At 49.1% G+C, this 18,343-nt stretch overlaps 5 protein-coding genes across 5 annotated transcripts; 3 read left to right on the top strand and 2 right to left on the bottom strand.

The window, feature by feature from the left end:
- Positions 1-5,278: 5,278 nt before the first annotated feature.
- sakA (mitogen-activated protein kinase HOG1) lies at positions 5,279-6,951 on the top strand (the record flags this gene model as incomplete). The annotated part of the gene is made up of 9 exons (XM_035503750.1): positions 5,279-5,334; positions 5,404-5,451; positions 5,554-5,683; positions 5,751-5,794; positions 5,868-5,967; positions 6,044-6,400; positions 6,473-6,551; positions 6,613-6,796; positions 6,849-6,951. The coding sequence occupies 9 exons, from the start codon at positions 5,279-5,281 to the stop codon at positions 6,949-6,951; spliced, it is 1,101 nt and encodes a 366-aa protein (XP_035359643.1).
- Positions 6,952-8,048: 1,097 nt separating this feature from the next.
- On the top strand, positions 8,049-11,220 carry AtWU_08641 (putative Avl9 protein; the record flags this gene model as incomplete). Its single annotated transcript, XM_035503749.1, has 10 exons — positions 8,049-8,110; positions 8,398-8,502; positions 8,596-8,838; positions 8,950-8,977; positions 9,028-9,091; positions 9,150-9,229; positions 9,280-9,451; positions 9,500-9,540; positions 9,591-9,728; positions 9,781-11,220. The coding sequence occupies 10 exons, from the start codon at positions 8,049-8,051 to the stop codon at positions 11,218-11,220; spliced, it is 2,373 nt and encodes a 790-aa protein (XP_035359642.1).
- An 817-nt stretch (positions 11,221-12,037) lies between these two features.
- culA (cullin culA) lies at positions 12,038-15,832 on the bottom strand (the record flags this gene model as incomplete). The annotated part of the gene is made up of 8 exons (XM_035503748.1): positions 12,038-12,226; positions 12,292-14,189; positions 14,250-14,320; positions 14,381-14,397; positions 14,495-14,564; positions 14,650-14,742; positions 14,910-14,959; positions 15,827-15,832. 8 exons carry the CDS (start codon positions 15,830-15,832, stop codon positions 12,038-12,040), a joined length of 2,394 nt encoding a protein of 797 aa, XP_035359641.1.
- A 127-nt stretch (positions 15,833-15,959) lies between these two features.
- Positions 15,960-16,502, top strand: AtWU_08639 (cupin domain-containing protein; the record flags this gene model as incomplete). Its single annotated transcript, XM_035503747.1, has 1 exon — positions 15,960-16,502. The coding sequence occupies one exon, from the start codon at positions 15,960-15,962 to the stop codon at positions 16,500-16,502; it is 543 nt and encodes a 180-aa protein (XP_035359640.1).
- Positions 16,503-16,926: 424 nt separating this feature from the next.
- AtWU_08638 (phospholipase D regulator) lies at positions 16,927-18,206 on the bottom strand (the record flags this gene model as incomplete). The annotated part of the gene is made up of 3 exons (XM_035503746.1): positions 16,927-16,951; positions 17,005-17,863; positions 17,939-18,206. The coding sequence occupies 3 exons, from the start codon at positions 18,204-18,206 to the stop codon at positions 16,927-16,929; spliced, it is 1,152 nt and encodes a 383-aa protein (XP_035359639.1).
- Between the last annotated feature and the right edge of the window lie 137 nt (positions 18,207-18,343).

The following is an 18,343-nucleotide window of genomic DNA, read 5'->3' as shown; positions in this document are numbered from 1 at the left end:
GTTCTCGGTATGATTCCCAGACAGCGAAAAGCTAACCCATTAGCTGCCTGCGGAAGGATACGGCATCAACCTGTCAGGACGCTGAGACCCGACGCCGACGGGAGAGGCGAATACCCAGACGAGTGGCAGCTCCAACGACCCAAACAGACAGATGTGATTGTGGACGGAAGGTTATGAGCGGCGCAATGGGGAGGATATCGCTGTAGCGATCGGAACGGGGAGAGCAAGAGAGACGGTGGTATATGCGATCGACAATGGAGTTCGATCAGGGATCGAGGCTTGCGCGCGTAGTGGCCGAGGGCAGAGCCACAACAGACGGCTCGAGGTCGAAACGGGGAAGGCCGGAGCGACGACAACTGCAAGCTCCCGGGGGGGGCGGAGGTGTTGGCTCGTGACGCAGGAGGTGGAAAGGAAGCAGGGGAGACAGCGAAGCAACGAAAAGACGCCGAGCCCAAGCGCGGAGTAGGATGGTTCTGCTGGAGGTTTGATCGAGAGGGTGAGGGGTGTCAAGAGAACCAACTGCGGAGCAGGAAAGCGAGCGAGAATGACGACCTGACGCTAAAAAGGGTAGTTAAAGTCGATCGGGGGGGGATGATGTGGGAGAGTGGATGAGAGCGCGGATCTCGAGTGTGAGATAATGTAAGCAATGGGGATCAGTCGTCGGTCGGGTCGATCAATCAGGCGGGTAATAGTAGTTAAGGGAGGAAGGAGATGAGATGGGATGGGATGGGATGGGATGGAGGATTGGGGGGGGGAAATAATGCGCGGACGTGTGAATATGAAAGGGAATTAGGTATTATTACTGGTCATTATAAAGGAGGAAATAAGTTCGTGTGCGTTAATTAGTAGGAAAGGAAAAATGAGGGGGTGGAGGGAGGAAGAGGAGTAAGGTGAATGGTAGGATGTGATTGATTGATGGAAGGTTAGTTCGTAGTGGTTGGTAGAGAGGATGGGATGGAATGGGGATGGGATGGGATGGGATGGATGGGCCAGTTGTGGATGTTTCCCAATCGTCATCTAGACAGGTGGAAGTGGAGATGGCAGAAAGACAGAGGAGAGGATTACATACTCGCTCGATCGTAGGGGCGCGGGTGGGTATTTGGGAAAAACGTGGACCGGGCGACCCAAGCTTACCGCGAGTGAAAGACATAAAGGGAGAGATGGAGAGACCAAGAGAGAGGAGAAAGAGAACTTCTGGCGCTAAATGGGGGTTTGAATGGGTGAATGGATCTGATCGATCTTGGGGTTGTAATGTAAGTATAATAGTCCCTCTTCCCCCCCCCAAAAAATAATAATAATAATAATAATAATAATAAATAACAATAATGATAATAATACCCTCTACTATTCCGATCTTTATGTCAATGGTCGGGTTCACTTGATGGCCAAAGTTCTCCCTCTCCAGAGCATGTCTAAGATAGTAAGTACTCCTACTTCATTTAGACCCTCCCCATTAGCCCCTAAAGGAAACATAACCCACGCTTTACCTACTACTACTAGACTACTATTCTTGTGGTCAGATTTGTGGGCAGGCCGGGGGAGGCAAAAAGAAAAAGGGACTAATGTACTAGTAACTCAAAACGCCAGTGGCAGCAATTACAACGAGTCAGGCCAGACAGGGCACACTCAGTTTGCCTAGCTAGGCTTTCTCTGTCGCTCGTAATATTTTAGCGTGTGTCTTGTATTCTTCCCTTTCCTCCAACCAACACTTACTACAACCGACTACTGTGCGTCCACAAACCCCGAGTGAACTAAGGGTTTGATTCTCTATTGACGGTATTGTGTCACATCTGGTCTAGAGCCGATTCGGTGGTACCCCGTGCTCCTGAATATCCAAACAAACATTTTTCGCATATTTTCTTGACGCAGGGAGTGAGTGTCGATCCTCTTATATACTTAGATCTTCTATATGATACATTTCTTCTTTGGTTAATTATTGTGTATTTCTTATTCGTATTGATGGCATCCTTTTTCTCAGTTTCATTTACCTTTCAGAGCATCATCTTGCCCAGCAGCACATGAAGTGAGGCTGTGGCTAACAACAGCACCCGAGTGGAACACTGTGTGCTTAGAAGATCATCAGACTAACCGGGCAATTCATGAGGCTACCTGGTCACTTGTCGCTACATCCAATAGCATCATCCAACCGTCCCAATTAACTTAGTACTTTACGCTTAAGCATGATCGAAACCAGTATTCGCTGGCCTGTCGATATAAATCGGCTCAGCCCCCAATGGACTGCAAAGTACCCAACTTGTGTTATAGCCATGCTTTGGCTGTATCAAGAATACTAGTGTAGGGGCGCCCCTTGTCGAGCATCCCGTCCTGGATGATCGTTTTGGACGTATCCGAAAATGAGTGACTTGATTCTAAGTTTTCTCATTTTCTCACTATGGAGTACACTAGTATCCGTTTTGAACTCCTCTTTTCCCCCCACTGCCCTCGAATCCTGCGTTAATAATAGGAACTTGGATCGGAGAAATGTTTTGAGACAACAACCATGTGCACATGAAACACTGGCTGTAGCTACCACAACTAAAGACACCCCTAGCTCTCTTTCTTTCCCCTCACCATAGTTACATCCATTTTTATTCTCTTTGCCCATCAGAATTTGGTGCTGTAAGAACAGAAGAGGGTGTGGTAAATCCCAAACATCTCTTTACACAACAGCAGAAATTCACCTCGAGAGCGTGCCATGCGACTGAAAGAAAACTGAGGATGGACAACCGAGTTTAGATGCAATGGAATGATGGATTCTAATGATGACATGCCACTTATATTCATACCATGTCAGCAATTCGCGCTCGGATTTAACATTGCCTGCCAGTTGCATCTTATAATTCTGGACTTTGGAGACACGGACGGGTGACATTACGCTTCCACTCGAGGTTAATGGCCCTGTCTTGTATTTGACTATATATTCACAGCGACGTTTTGCAGCTTATAGTGGCATGTTGATTGATATTGAGCCTGAGAAGCATAAGCATTGTCCAGAACCGTTAGTCGCAGTCACTGGCTACAATCAAGGTTACATAGAATGCGGCTTCATGGACCTACCGGGCTTAGACGTTACCTCGTGTAGTAGCATGCCAACGAGTCTACGGAGTACCGCTGGTCCCATTCCCAACGGAGCCAACTTCAATGTGTTGACTGCAGGATTCATGCTGATATTAACTGTTCATTAGAAAATAAGGATATCTAGTGGACTATATACTTAGGAATGTAGAGCAGTCAATAATGACTTGAATTAGACACCGTCAATTGATCTCGCAATTTACAACAGAAACTCTTCATCCAGTGTTTTGACATCAGCATTGCAACCCCTCACATAGAACGGTCATACCGTAGGACGTTCCTTTCTTCATGCCAACATGAAACCAGTCTGTTGTAGTACAGCAGGGATGGCCGTGTCAAAGCGGCATGTCATGTGGCATTTGCCCATTGTCGAAACGTACCTCCATTGTGCCACAACTCCTTGCAGATATGAGAACCAGTCTTCTACCGGTCGCTCCGAACTTGAAATCTTGTGTACTTAGTATCAGGGTTGGGAGAGAAACAGCTTTATGGTCAGAGCGCAGATAATGATGGGGTTGGACCATCTCGGGTAAATTAGGTTGTATCGGCATATAGTCAGTCATCCTAAGACCTCGCTCCCCTCCTGTCAGGCAGCATGGCCGCTGCCGAGCACTAGTAGCTGCGTTGGCACCCCGTGCAAATTTCCTTGTGCTGAAACTCCTCGATTCTAATAATGGCGTACGAAGGGAAATCTGTCAAACTAATAATCATGACAGCCTGAACAGCCTTACACAAACCCGGATATAGTTTCCATACATAGCACGGAATACTGTACTAATGTTAGTATCACCTGATTGTCCTTTTCTGTCCTTTTTCCCCCCGGTTCCCCCCCCTTAGCCAGAGTTAGAAGCTTTGGCGGATATAAGATTGAGTGTGCGAGAAGATCGTTGTTCGGCCGACATGTTAGATATGAATTTATCAATAGACAGGAATAATTTTGATGGGTTGTTCGTCACGAAATTGGTGGAATTGATTGGAACCGGCTGAGCCCCACCGAGGGGGGGTATGATGACATTGAGGAGCACAGCTTGATGCTAACTAGTACTGATAGTATGGTTCGCCCCGGTTGGGCATTACGTAGTAGTAGACGCCTTCTTGGAATCATACTTACTGTGAGTAGTATTCCGATCGATCGCGATGATGGTAGCCCATCCATCGATCATTACTCTAGTCAGTGGCCATATGAATGGGCTGACACGGGATCTTGAGGTATACCGCAGAAGATATGAATCTTTCCCACATACACACTCTCTCTCTCTCGCCATATTCTGGATAGTTAGGTTGGGATGTTTGTAAGTACCAGTAGTTAGTCTGGGACAATACGTATATGCTCCATGACTATTCGCCTTTTGAAATTGTTGCTGATGTACTGGAGGAACAATTCTAGTAGACCCCGCGGGGGCATTGATACTTCTTTATATATACAACATCGCAAAAGATCTAATAGAAGAACTACTAACCAATGAAGGACTACATATCAATTACATGCCAATGATAATGATGATATGATTCTCTGGATAAAATTTCCCATGGACTGTTAGGTAAGCGTGACGGGCTTCTTCCCTGAAATTTGGAACCCTCTTCCAACCAATTCAACCAATGGGTATGACTCAAGAGTCTAGACAAGACCGCGTCACAGTGGCAGTGGCACTAGTAGTCGATCGGTAGACGAGAGGGAAGGGAAAAAAAAAAAAAAGGAACTAAGAATCGCAGAGCTGCTCTTACACAGTGCACAGTAGTAGTAATAGTTGTGCCCACACCCAGCCGGACCTTTCTGCGATACCCTGCTTCCGTCGCGGACGTCATCGGTCTTGTTTTGGGCGTTCCGGAGACTGAGAACCTCAACGGACTAGTAGGAATTACTAGAGAGAGACTCGTTTTCCCCACACACACCCTGCTGGGCGCCACCTACGGTCTTTTGCTGCCTCTTTCTCTCTCCAACACCAACAACCAGTTGTACCTCGTTCCTACTTACATCCCGCATTTTTATTCTTGCTCTTGTCGTTGTTCACTTTAGCCTCTCCTGCTACTGCTTCTTTTTTTTTTACCCCTCCAACTCTACCTGCCTCTCCCACCTCACTCTCCTCGATCTCTTGTCTCTTTTGGCTTCCACTCCTAATCCCCAGATCTCCTGAGAACGAGCTCCGAGGCTCCCACTTTTTCCCCCTCCTTGAGTGCGGTGTACCGTCATCCTTACTCCAAAATGGCGGAATTCGTGCGTGCCCAAATCTTTGGCACCACCTTCGAAATTACAAGCAGGTGCGACTCTTTTTGACGATTTAAAGAAGATCAGTATGATCTATCGATCATTTACTTATTCTCTCGCAGGTACACAGACCTGCAGCCCGTGGGAATGGGCGCTTTTGGTCTCGTCTGGTGAGTTCGACAACCCCTCTTCTGGATTTCGCCGCCACGCGGATGGCTTCTGTGGCCCGCCCGAACAGCACATGGACTGACGCCTGTCATGGTATAATTCAGTTCTGCGAGGGATCAATTGACAGCACAGCCGGTCGCCGTCAAGAAGATTATGAAGCCGTTCAGCACACCAGTTCTGTCCAAGAGAACGTACCGCGAGTTGAAGCTGTTGAAGCATCTACGACACGAAAATGTTAGCCAAAACCCCCCACCAAGAGGCGGTCCGCCATCCGCCGTACCGCAATGCTGACTATGAGCAGATAATCAGTCTCAGTGATATTTTCATTTCTCCGCTCGAGGATATGTAAGAAATTTTGCCTGCTTCGAGTTCTCACTTGAGTTGCCTTGTTTCTTTTTTATTCTGACGATCGCCGCAGCTATTTCGTCACGGAACTCCTGGGAACCGACCTCCATAGACTCCTCACCTCCCGTCCTCTGGAAAAGCAGTTCATTCAGTATTTCCTCTACCAAATCTTGGTACGCCATTCTGATAGTTGTTTCCGCGCTTTTTCTATCGTGGATCTTTCCCCTGGCGTACGCTGACCATCCGCAGCGAGGACTAAAATATGTCCACTCGGCCGGTGTTGTTCATCGCGATCTTAAGCCGAGCAACATCCTCATCAACGAGAACTGCGACTTGAAGATTTGCGACTTTGGTCTTGCCCGTATCCAAGACCCCCAGATGACAGGCTATGTCTCGACCCGGTATTATCGCGCTCCCGAGATCATGCTCACATGGCAAAAATACGACGTGGAAGTGGATATTTGGAGTGCGGCCTGCATCTTTGCGGAGATGCTGGAGGGAAAGCCATTGTTCCCAGGAAAGGATCATGTCAACCAATTTTCGATTATTACAGAGCTTTTGGGCACCCCGCCGGACGACGTTATTCAGACCATCTGCAGTGAGAACGTGAGCATCTCCTCTCCGCTACCGTGAATGCTGCTCTTTCGATGATCTATCGCTAATACTTTATCATGTTAGACTCTGCGATTCGTCAAGTCGCTGCCTAAACGCGAACGTCAACCTCTGGCTAGCAAGTTCAAGAATGCCGACCCAGATGGTATGTATATCACCATTAATCAAATCAGTCGACGCTGGCCCGGTCTCTAACATCATCATAGCTGTTGATCTCCTCGAACGAATGCTAGTTTTTGACCCCAAGAAGCGAATTCGTGCAGGCGAAGCGCTTGCGCATGAGTATCTCGCACCTTACCACGATCCCACCGACGAACCTGTGGCCGAAGAGAAGTTCGATTGGTCCTTCAACGACGCCGACCTGCCGGTGGACACCTGGAAGATTATGATGTGGGTCCTTGCGAAGTAGGGTTTCTAAGTATTGATTGCTAACCTAGAGTAGGTACTCGGAGATTCTTGACTTCCACAACATTGACCAGGCCAATGATGCTGGCCAAGTGCTCGTTGAAGGAGCAGTCGCCGATGGACAGCAGGCCTTCGCATGAGGAGGTTCCACAATATAATGCCATGGATAAGGCGCAGGCAGCGATGCGATATGATTATGACGTCGTCAATTCCTTCGATTTCTCTTGGTATGTAGACTGGAAGCGGGGACTGTGATATGGTGTTTTTTTGCCCGACACGGGTCTTCTTGTGCTCCCTTACCAAATTTTTCTTATTACTCTTTCATCAATCTTACTTCCAGGCGTTTACACACGACCCACGCTTGGAAACTTCTCTACCTGCGTTGAGAGTCGGACGAACTGGAGATTGGACCCGTCTGTAACACGACTGAATTATTTTTTGTTACCCATTCTTGATGCTATATATACACTTCTTCTTGGTCCACGATTGATGAGCATGCGTGTTATAAATCTCTTTTTGATTAACTTGAGTGTATTGGGGTGTGTTGTGCCTGTCCCTCCCTCTCTCCCTCTGTGTGTGTGTGTGTGTGTTTGAGGAAACTTGTTGGATTTGCGTATGTGCGCCATAGAATCGAATTTGAGAAAAAACATACTAATTTCGTGACGTTTGAGGTCTTTCTGGTTTCCTTTGGGTCTAAGGAGGGAGAGTGGGGAGATGGAAATGGAACACAAGTACAGTGCGAGATCGTAGTCCCTAAAAAAGTGCTAAGGAGCAAGAGGGCGTCAATTCCTTATCTTTCATCGAAGCCATCAGCACCTTAAATAGTAGCCAACCTTAATCCCGAGGCAGCCTGTCCAGCGGGGCGTATGGGGCCCTCCTTTTCCAGGAGTAAGTAAGTTCTGTCTCTCTTTCCCCCAACTTCCCGTCACCGCCCGGCCGGGGGAACCAATCTGCAGCGGATCTGGATCAATCTGCCAGCAGCTTGCTCCTTCCCCCCCTGGTCGGGGGTCCAGTTTAATTCCAAGACTACCGACTGACTCGGACTAGTGATCGCTTCCTCAAGTCTTGCATTAATTGTCTGTCGTCCCTTTCGTCCCACGTGAGGCTTCGTCCAGTTTTATCTTTTATTGGGTTCTCTTCTAGACAGGAGGGGGCTTCCTCCTTTTTTCAAAAAGGTGGAAATTGGCTTGGAACGTGTCACTTCTCAGTCCCCATTTTCTATGACCGTCCCCACGCCATGTCTTGCGTCCGCAGTGGTCAGGATCCCATTGTCATGGTCATAGATTTTCACCATGCAAGGTGAGTGTCTCGTCGTCGGCTGAAGCAAGCCCAAGAGGGGCAAGAAAGATGTTCTAGAAGGGAGGCTATGGAGTGGCTTGCTCCCCAACCACTATCAACATTCCTCGATTGCACACCCTTTACTACTACTAGTGGCTCACCTCCCCGCTATCATGGTGACTGGGTCGGAGTCAAGCACTAGCACTTGTACCTCATCTCTGTTTCCTGTGTCTCACTTGTTCTCTTCATTTGATCCATCGCCCCACGAGCTAGATTTGCTAACCATCGATATTTATTTACTCTGCCAGGGGTCCCGAAATAGAACTATGCGTTGGAGACGATGGAAGCGATCCTGCAGCGGAGAATGACTGGTCTTTATTACCGTTTATGGCCTTATCTGATGGAGCGCATATGTACGACCCGAACAGTCTTATCCATCCCTCGTGGACCAATACGACTACCGAGAGATCGCTCTGAGCTGCGTTGACACACATTGTACCTTCTAGGTCCACCGAAGAGTTCTCGTACTTTACCGTGCGGCGGAAGGAGACCCCTACCGAACCTGCGACTTCACTCTTCGGCATCTCTTGTTCCCGACAGATCGATTCGAATCTTCTCATATATCGCCCTCCGGATGTTACAAGATCCACGGTGCAAAAAGCGGTGGTCGTGGTGACGGATAACCCTCGGAGCTTGGGACAACTGAGGGAGAAACTGTCTGTTGTGACTTCGGCTTGGTTTGCCCAGCGGTACGTCTATCAGCCAATGCCAATTTCTGGGACGATCTGCTCTCGCTTGCTATTGGGCAATGGTACATCGGATAATATCGTCGGGTGTCTTGGCTGACACAGCATCAACAGGGATTTTTCGGATATCGATATTCTAAAGGTGCGCTCTTAGATAGAAGTCTGTCTCGACCCTTACTCACATCTTCTTAGAAATTTAGGGAAGGCCTCGTGATCAGTCTGAGGAAGGATGAGGGATCAAAAGACCAAAACCTAGGTATGACTGCCCTGCAGTTTAACTTCGCGCTTCCCTCTGGTTGACGTTTTGTATCAAGGTCTTTCCCTGCGGGAGATGATCCATGAGTTCAAATATCAAACCTTGGTTCTCTTCAAGGCTCTACTTCTACAGCCAAAGGTAAGCAGTGCCCAGAACAACGGTATACTTCACATACTAATGTTACATAGATGCTCTTCTTCGGCTCCCGATGCGAACGGCTGTGCATGATTCAGTTCTCTCTCGTTTCTCTCATTCCTGGGCTTTTAAATAAGTTACAGGACTGTGCTGATCCCGCGTTTGATACCTACGCACAGACTGTGGAACAGCCGACGTCCCTCAAGACGAGTGATAGAAATTCTTGTACGTCATCTAATCTCTTCTTCACTGGGTGTATACTAATATCCACAGTATTGGCATATATGGGTCTACCTCTGCAGATTTTCGGCAAGGTTCGTTAAAACACCATTTGTAGAGTTTAGGCTCTTCTAACATGATCTAGGGAAGCATGTTCGGGCCCTACACGCCATTGCAGCAGCTGGATCTGCTAGCAGATTATGGAACAAAGTCGTACGTTGTCGGCTCGACTAATTCATTACTGTTACAGCAAAAGGATCGCTATAGCGATATACTAGTTAATGTGAGAACAGTTCGACCCTTTATAGATTCTCTGCTAACATCTGAAATCTTAGCTTGACGAAGATACCATTAATATCTCATCTCCCACCCTCCGGAATGCCTTGGCACTATCTGTCGCAGACCGGCGCTGGATTGACCTTCTCACCCAAATCATCAACGACACATGGGATGAGGCCCATCCAGAACAGCCTAAGACCCACGGATATATGGGGTCGGAGGAATTCATTAGACTACAATTTGAAGAATACCTCTTAGCACTCCTCGCCTGCATGCAGTATCACGAAGAGCTCAACTCTCTGAATGCTGACGAGTTAGGCCGGAGGAGCCGTGCCCATCTAGAAGCATTCAATATAGAGGGAGACCCGGCTTTGGAATTCAATTCCGAATTCTTGGCGCAGTGGAGGAACACGCCGAATTATTCGCTGTTCAAACGTCTGACCTCTGATGCGCTTCTTTTTTCGATCGTTGAGCCTCGCCATCCCTGCGCAGGAGGGCTCACCATTGATGATGTCCAACGACGTTTGTCTCAACAAGTTGCGGAGCTTCACTTAGACGAAAGGGTCCGTGAAAGTCGCGAGGCTCTGAACAGGCACATTTCTACTGGGCAGAAGAAAGTGAGCGCGGCATTCAACAGCTTCTGGGCGGACATCGAATCCATGCGGGAGGCCCAACGCAAAAAGAATGAAGAGAAGGCCTCCCAATCGCAATCGCAACGTTCATCCTTGGACAAAGGCTCTCGGAACTCTCCACCGTTTTCACCGTCCGACACCGCATCGGTGCATTCCACCAGCGGTGCTTCCTGGTTCTCTGCGCGTAAAGCTCCTGCTGTCGATCTCACTCAAGCACAGGCATCCGTGAGTGCAGCAAGCCAGAAGGCAGGTGCTTATCTCAGCTCCTGGGGCTCTTGGGCCAGTGAGAAACGGAAGGAATGGCAAGAGAAAAAAACCACGCCGGCATCACCAACTTCCGTCAATTCGCCATCGGCTCCGGCACTAAACAGCATCACAGAAGCCAGCGAGGCGGACCGAGGAAGACGGCGGTCCATGCAGTCTCGCCGCAGCGAAGACTCCACAATCTCCCGCAGTGGAAGCAGAAGAAAGCGGTGGAGCAACATTCTCCTGCGGCGGGAAAGCGGGGAGTTCAGCTCCGCCTACCGAAAGGACGACGAGAGCAGCAACAACGGCGAGCAGGACACGTATTCGAGATCGCCCTTGTCTCGCACAGCTTCATCAGTTCACGATGACGAGGTCCCCGCGATAGAATCAACCCAACCGCCTATTGAGCCCACAACCCGTTCCGCACCCGAAATCAATGAGCCCGCACCTACCACTGCAGCGGAACATACGAACAAGTCACCACCTGATGAAGCCGAAACCTCTAAACTGAAGTCCCCGGAAGACGAAGCGAAGGCTCCTACTACTATCCACTTGCAACCATCTCCTGACATCAAGGAAGTGTCCCCGGAACCGATCGAGCCGCATGCCGAGAAATAAGACAATCATTCTGTTGATGTCTACTCGATCATTATAATAGTAATAAGGGAACAACCTATTTCCCCCTGTTCCCATTCTGTATGTAAGCCTCCCGCTTTATGTCACGACAGGCTTTTTTTTCTATTTCTCCCTTTCGGGGAGACCCCCCTCTCACCCATGCTCATCTATCATCGAGAGCTCCTGATACCCGAAGAGGACACAAATAATGCCTGTATATATGACGACGCATGCCATCTATCTCAAATGTCGTGTATACTCTGTCTCATCATGTGAACTGATACATAGTCATAGCATAGTAGCTAGATAACGCTCATAGTGTTTTGATACCAATCATACATAATATTCGCATCAAATATCTACTCACTAGTTCTTGATAGTATAGTCTAATATTAATGAAGGGCTGTCTTTCAACATATTATGAAATATTCCAATTTTTACTAATTACTGAGATCGCTGCTCAGCCCAGTCTCAAATCGGAGGTTCAGTTTAGATGAACTTAGATGAAGGAATATGATGAGAAAGTGAAAAGTGGGATCCAGTCTAATTGTATATCTGGGTTGTCATTTGTCGTAGCAGCGCTGTGAAGAAAGAAAAAAACACAACGTTTCCCATCCGCCGCTCCTCGATGTGCCATTGGGACAATATGAGTCAAGATAGAAGAAGACTAATGTAAAAATAAGGAAGCTACCGCGCTAACAGGACATTTGAGATGATGGTTGATGTGGTGTTGTGTTCTTGATCCAGGATGAGGGGATTGAACCGCCAGATGAAAGGAAAGGATGAGGAAAGGGAATGGAGAACTCGGGCTGTATGGCGATCACGCGATGTAAGCGATCTCATCACCGTCCAGCCGCTCTATATAATCCTTCTCCATGAGTGCTTCGATGTTCTTCTTGATGTCCGGGACCTTGGGAGGGAAACGCGACTTGACCTGTTGAATCACTTCTTGGACAAGTTGCACGTGCTTCATCTTCTTGCGGGATTTCATGATACGGACAATGGCGGACTGTGTTATACACATGTTAGCGACATGGAAATTCTTCCAATATGGCATATTTGCAAGGGACATACCTGAAGCAGCAGCTTCCGATCCTCCTCAATCGTCTTGTGCGTATCATCAGACTCAACCTTCTGCTCAGACTTGATCTGGATGTTGAGGTTGACCTTGATCTTCTTGTTCTTGAAGTTATAGTTCAGGGAGAAGGATGTACCAGGTTCTGGCTTCGACCCCTCCGGATTTATGATGAGCACCTTGGCCTTCAGGAAGATACTCAGGTTCGGGTCAAGGATCTCGGGAGCAAGGGATGTGGCTTTCTGGATTTCCTCGTAGGACAGAGTGTCATGTTCGTTGAACAGTAAGAGAATACCCATCTGGAAGGTCGACACCTGGAACGTGTACGGAACCTTGGTGTTTTTGATGTAGTTGGTCTTGATTTCACCTTTGCATAGCTGCCAGAGCCATGTCAACTTACGACCGTTATGCTTGTCAAAGTAGAAACTCTGGAACCGTTCAGCAGTCTTGACGATTTCCGGTGGCGCGAGGAAGTCAGTCGAAGGCGCACTAAGGGGCCAGAATCCAGTTCCCAGGATCTGGAAGTGTGAGTCCACCAGTTTCCTCCGATCGTCATCGTCGAGAATCTTCTCCTGCCAGTCTCTGTAGCTGGCGTTAAGATCCTTCGAAATCTGAATGTCTTGGAACATGCGCTGCAGCTTGTTGGTGTACTCGAATCCGCACGCCTCCTTAAGCTTGCTAATCATACTGGTCTCTGCATCGTCAGAGACCGAGCTGACGTGGACGAGACGTTTAGCCAGCATCTTGGAGTAGAACTTCTGGAAAACATCCTTGTCTTCAATGTACTTGAAGACAGTCATGATCTGCACCAGCATTTCTTCGAGCTCAGACTCCTCCGCTGCCTTGGAGCCCTTCTTGAGCAGTGAATCTGTGTACCGGGCCAGCAATTCCGGGGTCTTTGTTGAACCAGATTTGCAGATCTTATTGCGGTTTACAAATTCACGGCAAGCATTATCTAGAGACCGGACGAACTCCGACTCGCCGTTGAAGGCTTCGCTTACCAGACTCTGATACCGGGTGTGCACCTGCAACAGAGCATCGACGTAGAGCTTGGGCTCAAAGGATTCGCCATCCGCGGCAACCTTTTCCACGGCAGCCAAGCCTGCCTTTCTGACGTGGGCTTCAAACTTGGTGCGGAGAGGGTCCAGGCCGTCTTTAATGCGAGACAAGAGTCTGTACATCCGGGCTAGATCTTCTTGGCGTTCATTATCCAACAACACTTGGAACTCGTCCCGCAAGAGTTCGGAGTGTGCGGTAACAAGCACATCCAGGCACGTGTCAGTGAGGTGCTTAGAGATATCCGGGTGCAGATACAAGCCCACGCGCGCCTTCTCTTCGTCCAGACGAGCCTCCGCCTTCTTCATGTACTCAACAACACTGTTCTCTGCGACAAACTGGCGTGATTCATTCTCGTAATAGACCCTGGTGGCATCAATGAAGGGCTTCTCGAAGTAATACCGATAGACCTCCAAGGTGGATTTGCTAGAGTCGCTTTCGTCCAAGCCAAGGGAGACGAAGGAGTCAACAATGCTCTTGATCTGAGACTGCTCGATGGTTTCGCCGTTCCTCTGCTTCTCGACCAAGTTGAGCACTGCTTCCATGACCTTCTCATGGACCTTCATGAAGAAGTCATCCTTCCACTTGACCAAGTGCAAGGTATACACATCGTATACATTCTTCTTGCCTTCGTCAATCTCCCGCTTGACCCAGTGACGGTTCAAATATTTGAAAAGATGGTTGATGTACTTAGCCGCCGTCGTGTAACGGAGCCACTCTCGGATGTAAAATCCTAGCAGGGCCTCTTCCGCATGACCCTCGGACTCCTGGTATACCGCGTCAAGGTGACGAGAAAGGTACTCCCCGAGCAACTTGTACAGTTCCTCTCCTAGTAGGTGTGCTGGTGATGCCGTCAGCTGTGGAGTTCTGAGACTCAAGAATTTGTGTGGTTGTGACCGACCGCCATGATGCGCTTTTATGTTTTGGCTGCTGCCGATGGCCTTTTGTGACGTGCAAAAGTTATGGACGGCGCTTGTTTCTGCAGGTTAGCCAATACATGGGGGCAGGAGACGCCTCGGAACCAGGACATACGTGTACAACGCCATGTACTAGAACAACGAAGATGATATGTCAGCACACCATCCAGCTCGGCAGATAATGATGGTCCTGCCGGGGAAGCCAGGAAAAGAAATTTGAACAGCATACAGTTTTCATATCCACACCTTCCTCCAACTTGAGCATCACGCTGTCGATGCCCTTCTCTAGGAACGTCCATCTGCGCACCGTCAGCCAAGGTCCCGACCAAAGCCGCTATATGATTCCTTCTGACAAGAGCGGCCGCCCAGCTTTAAAGGACTCACGTTTCATCCAAATCATCCTTGTGAGGGATTTGGGGGATAAGGGCAGGCATTCTGCGAGCTATGGATAGTCGAGTTCGGGCCTTGAGCACAGGTCTATGGAGTAAACGAGACAGCATTAGCTTATGCGAATTTGAGACGACTCCTTTTGAGGAGTTGTCAAGGCGGAGGAAGGTTCTCGTTATGGGACGAAACAATGGACAAGGAGACGATAGCGACCAGGCACAAAGACATGTGAGGATGAAAGGGAACACGGAACTTACCTCAACGTCTCAAGGATAAAATGAGTGACCGCACGATGAGCGGTGGGCGGCTAAGCTTTAAGGCAGCGATGATGAGTCTAAATATCAGCTTCAGGACCTCAGCCTAGCATTTAAGGCAGAAGAGAAGCTGGCGCGCTGTGGGAGACGACCCAAGGAGCCACGAGGATTGCACTGCAAATGCCCGGAACTACTAGAGTAGGTAGTGACGCGCCTTGGGGGAGAGAGAGTGGGGAGGGTAGAAAAGCGAAGGCGGGAGGAGATATGATTTGAGCAAAGGAAGCAGAAAGAGGGCGTGGCGGTTGGGCGGAAGAACTAAGATGGGGGGGGAGAATGATGATGGCTGGTGGTTGGTGGTTAGTTTAGTTTGGCGGTTACTAAGTAACTTGGTTGGAGGTTCCTCCAACAGAGGGGGGGGATTGCTCGCTGTTTGCGGTAGGCGGTCAAGCCCTCTCGATCTAGATTTAGATTCCCCAGGCCGCCCTGCTGATGATCGGAACTAGTACAGAGTCCTGTGAATAGTCTTTCTTTAATTTTAATTATTTCAGGGTTTGCTCCAGGTCTCTTCAGCATCGTGTTACACTGTGCACCTCCAGCTTTATATCTCCCCAAGATCTTCCCCAAACTGTATCCTTAACACCCTTTGGGTAGGCTGGCACGGGACCCGACCCTTGGGATCAACCGCTACGTAACCGCCTACCTTTTTTCTGACCCTCCCAAAAATGTTCATCTGTCACACAGCCAATGTCGATCTGACTGGACACATCCTCCGCCGTTGGAGAGAAGACGTATCTAAGATCTCCTGGCATCAATGACACGTTGGATGCGAGACAATCAGCTCATTGCGTGACGAAATGCTAACTGTCATGCATTCTTCGTCCCCTCACAGGGGCAAGCAGTACTAATGACGTCACACATACTCTCATTACGGATGAACTGATCTTTAATTTAAACCCTTAAGAAAAATGAACCACCACAACTCCGATTCCATTAGCACTAATATATAGAAAGAAAAAAACAAGAACGAATGGCCGTGTTGACACTCGATCAATCATGTCGTTCTCTCCTCCTTCAGAAATTTCCGTGACATCTCGCCAGATCCCCAAATGGGGTGGTATCCCCAACACCTCGATCCGGTCTAAACCACTCATGATCTACCACAAAGCTTTTAACGCGTCCGCTAACGATTTCGCGGCGCACCTGGAGGAAATTGGCGAGGTCAGACCACAGTGGGTCTATTCCATGTACAGTCAAACGCACTTTCACAGCACCACTCACGAGGTGCTGGGGGTGGTTTCCGGCCGTGCACGGCTTTGCTTCGGTGGGGAAGCGAACCCCGAACGCTTCGAGCCGACCGTCGAAAAAGGAGATCTGATTATCGTGCCCGCCGGCGTCGGCCACCGGCTGCTGGAGGAGCTCGGCTCTGACCAGGGTGACCCTTTCCAGATGGTTGGCGCTTATCCGCCCAAGAAACAATGGGATATGTGCTATGGTGACTCAAGGGAGGAAGACAAGGTTTCGCGGAATATCCATTCCTTAAGTTGGTTCCACAGCGACCCCTTGTGTGGGCAGGATGGGCCTGTGCTGCACGTCTGAAGGATTCCTTGGGATAGATTTTCGAGCGATAACAGCGGCCGTGGATTCTTTACCATCAAGATTTCATATGTACATAATGTTCTTATCGTATATGCACAGTGATCGTGTAATCCAAAAAAAAGAAATCAGATTTTCCCTTTCCGACCCAATGCTTTGAAACTCCAACCGACCACCACGACAAACATAAAATCCATAACTAAGCTCGCGAAGCAAGGATATAGCGCCAAGTAAAGCAAACGGGGGAATGAGAAGAAGAAATTGAAGGAGGTTGAAAGGGGTAAGCCAAGAAAGGAGTAAAAAGAGAACTACCGGAAAAGCAATTCGGGGTATTAATGTGGTGGAAGGGGGGGGTAGAAAATTGCCCCAGAGGGACTATAATAGAGAGATGAATAAGGGGGTTGGGGGTATATGGTAGAGCTGCACTTCATGAAGCAACTCGTTCGACAAGTCTAAATCGAAGCTGTCAGTATCGTCATTCGTGTAACTTGGTAGACTCTCGTACCTGAGGACACTGATAGAAAAGGTGGTGAGCCAGGCTAGCAGCGCAATCAGCAGCACACAAGCCAAGGCGATCTGCCGGTCGCATATTGCGTCGTTTTTCGGCGCAACTTCTTGGTTGACTTCAGCCATTGTGCATGCGCCTCTCACGGTCGAGAGTGACTCAAACGCCAAACTGAGATTGGCTGAGTCGAACACAATGAAAAAGATGTCTAGAAGAATGAGTCGCGCCTTGGCGGAGGGAGAGCGAAGACCCAACGGCTTGGATGTGTATTCATCAAATGTAATGTAAACGAGGTAAACCAAGGCAACCGCATCGACGATAATCGCCATTAGTGCAGAGGGGCCTTGGGGATGCTGGTACTTCCCCGAGAGATGCTGGATAGAGCCTCCAAGAGCCAATGCAGTGAGGGAAAAGCACCATACCGTAAGTCGAAAGATCAAGGGAACCATAGGGCTCTTGAGAAGCGTACTGTGGAAGCGCTTGAACCAAATTTCTCGTCGTCGTCTCATCCTCAAGGGGTCTTCGGTATCTTCATCCGGTTCGCCCTCGCCTCGCCAAGGTTCAGAATAATCACCGAGATTCTCATTCAACCAGTCCGGCGTGACGGATTTCTCCTCAACTCCTTGTTCTCGAGGGTAAGCGATGTCCCTGGAAAAATTCTTCCAGCGCGACTCGCGCTCTCGTCCGATGACACCCCTGCTACTTTCACCCTGTCCACTCGAAAGGGTAGGTCTTGATGCTGCATAAGGCGAATGATTGTGCTGGGCGACAACGGCTTCTCCTGGCTGTGATGGAAGTAGCCTATCTGTGACAGCAGCATCTACATCGTCCTCGGTATACTCGACTGAACGGATCCATGCTATACAGATCATCGATGGTTAGTTGACTTAATCCGGTGGATCCGAGATCGATCAGGATACAAGGGGAAACTCACCTGGTAAAGTCCGAGGTTTCTTCCCCATTGCCGGAATGTTGTCGAATTCGCCCACGACTGTACTCTCTGGCGAACGTGAGTGTCCAGCCGAGTAGTCTACTGCATCATGTGGGTGAACGATATCATTGTCGCTGTGGAGCGCGCCAGTAGAATGGTTCGATTGCGCCGACATCCACTCGGTAGCGGATGGTTGCTCCGACAGCTGTTCGTCAGAGAGCGGAGCGGCATCTGGAGGCTGCAAATGTGAGTTGCGCACATCTTGTGCCATTGCCGTACAGTTCAGCGGTGGTTCCAGGCGAAGGTGCGTCGGCGGGTCGGAAGCTGGGGGCAAGCCGCGGATCTAGTCTGCATCGCCTCAATGTCCCTCGGAAGATTAGCGGGCACCGGGCTTGACTGAAATTTGGG

This window comes from Aspergillus tubingensis (assembly GCF_013340325.1).
Source record: "Aspergillus tubingensis WU-2223L DNA, scaffold_9, whole genome shotgun sequence".
In the NCBI taxonomy this organism is placed as follows: domain Eukaryota; kingdom Fungi; phylum Ascomycota; class Eurotiomycetes; order Eurotiales; family Aspergillaceae; genus Aspergillus; species Aspergillus tubingensis.
Note: the sequence above shows the minus strand (reverse complement) of the source record. Positions and strands in the feature narration are given on the sequence as shown.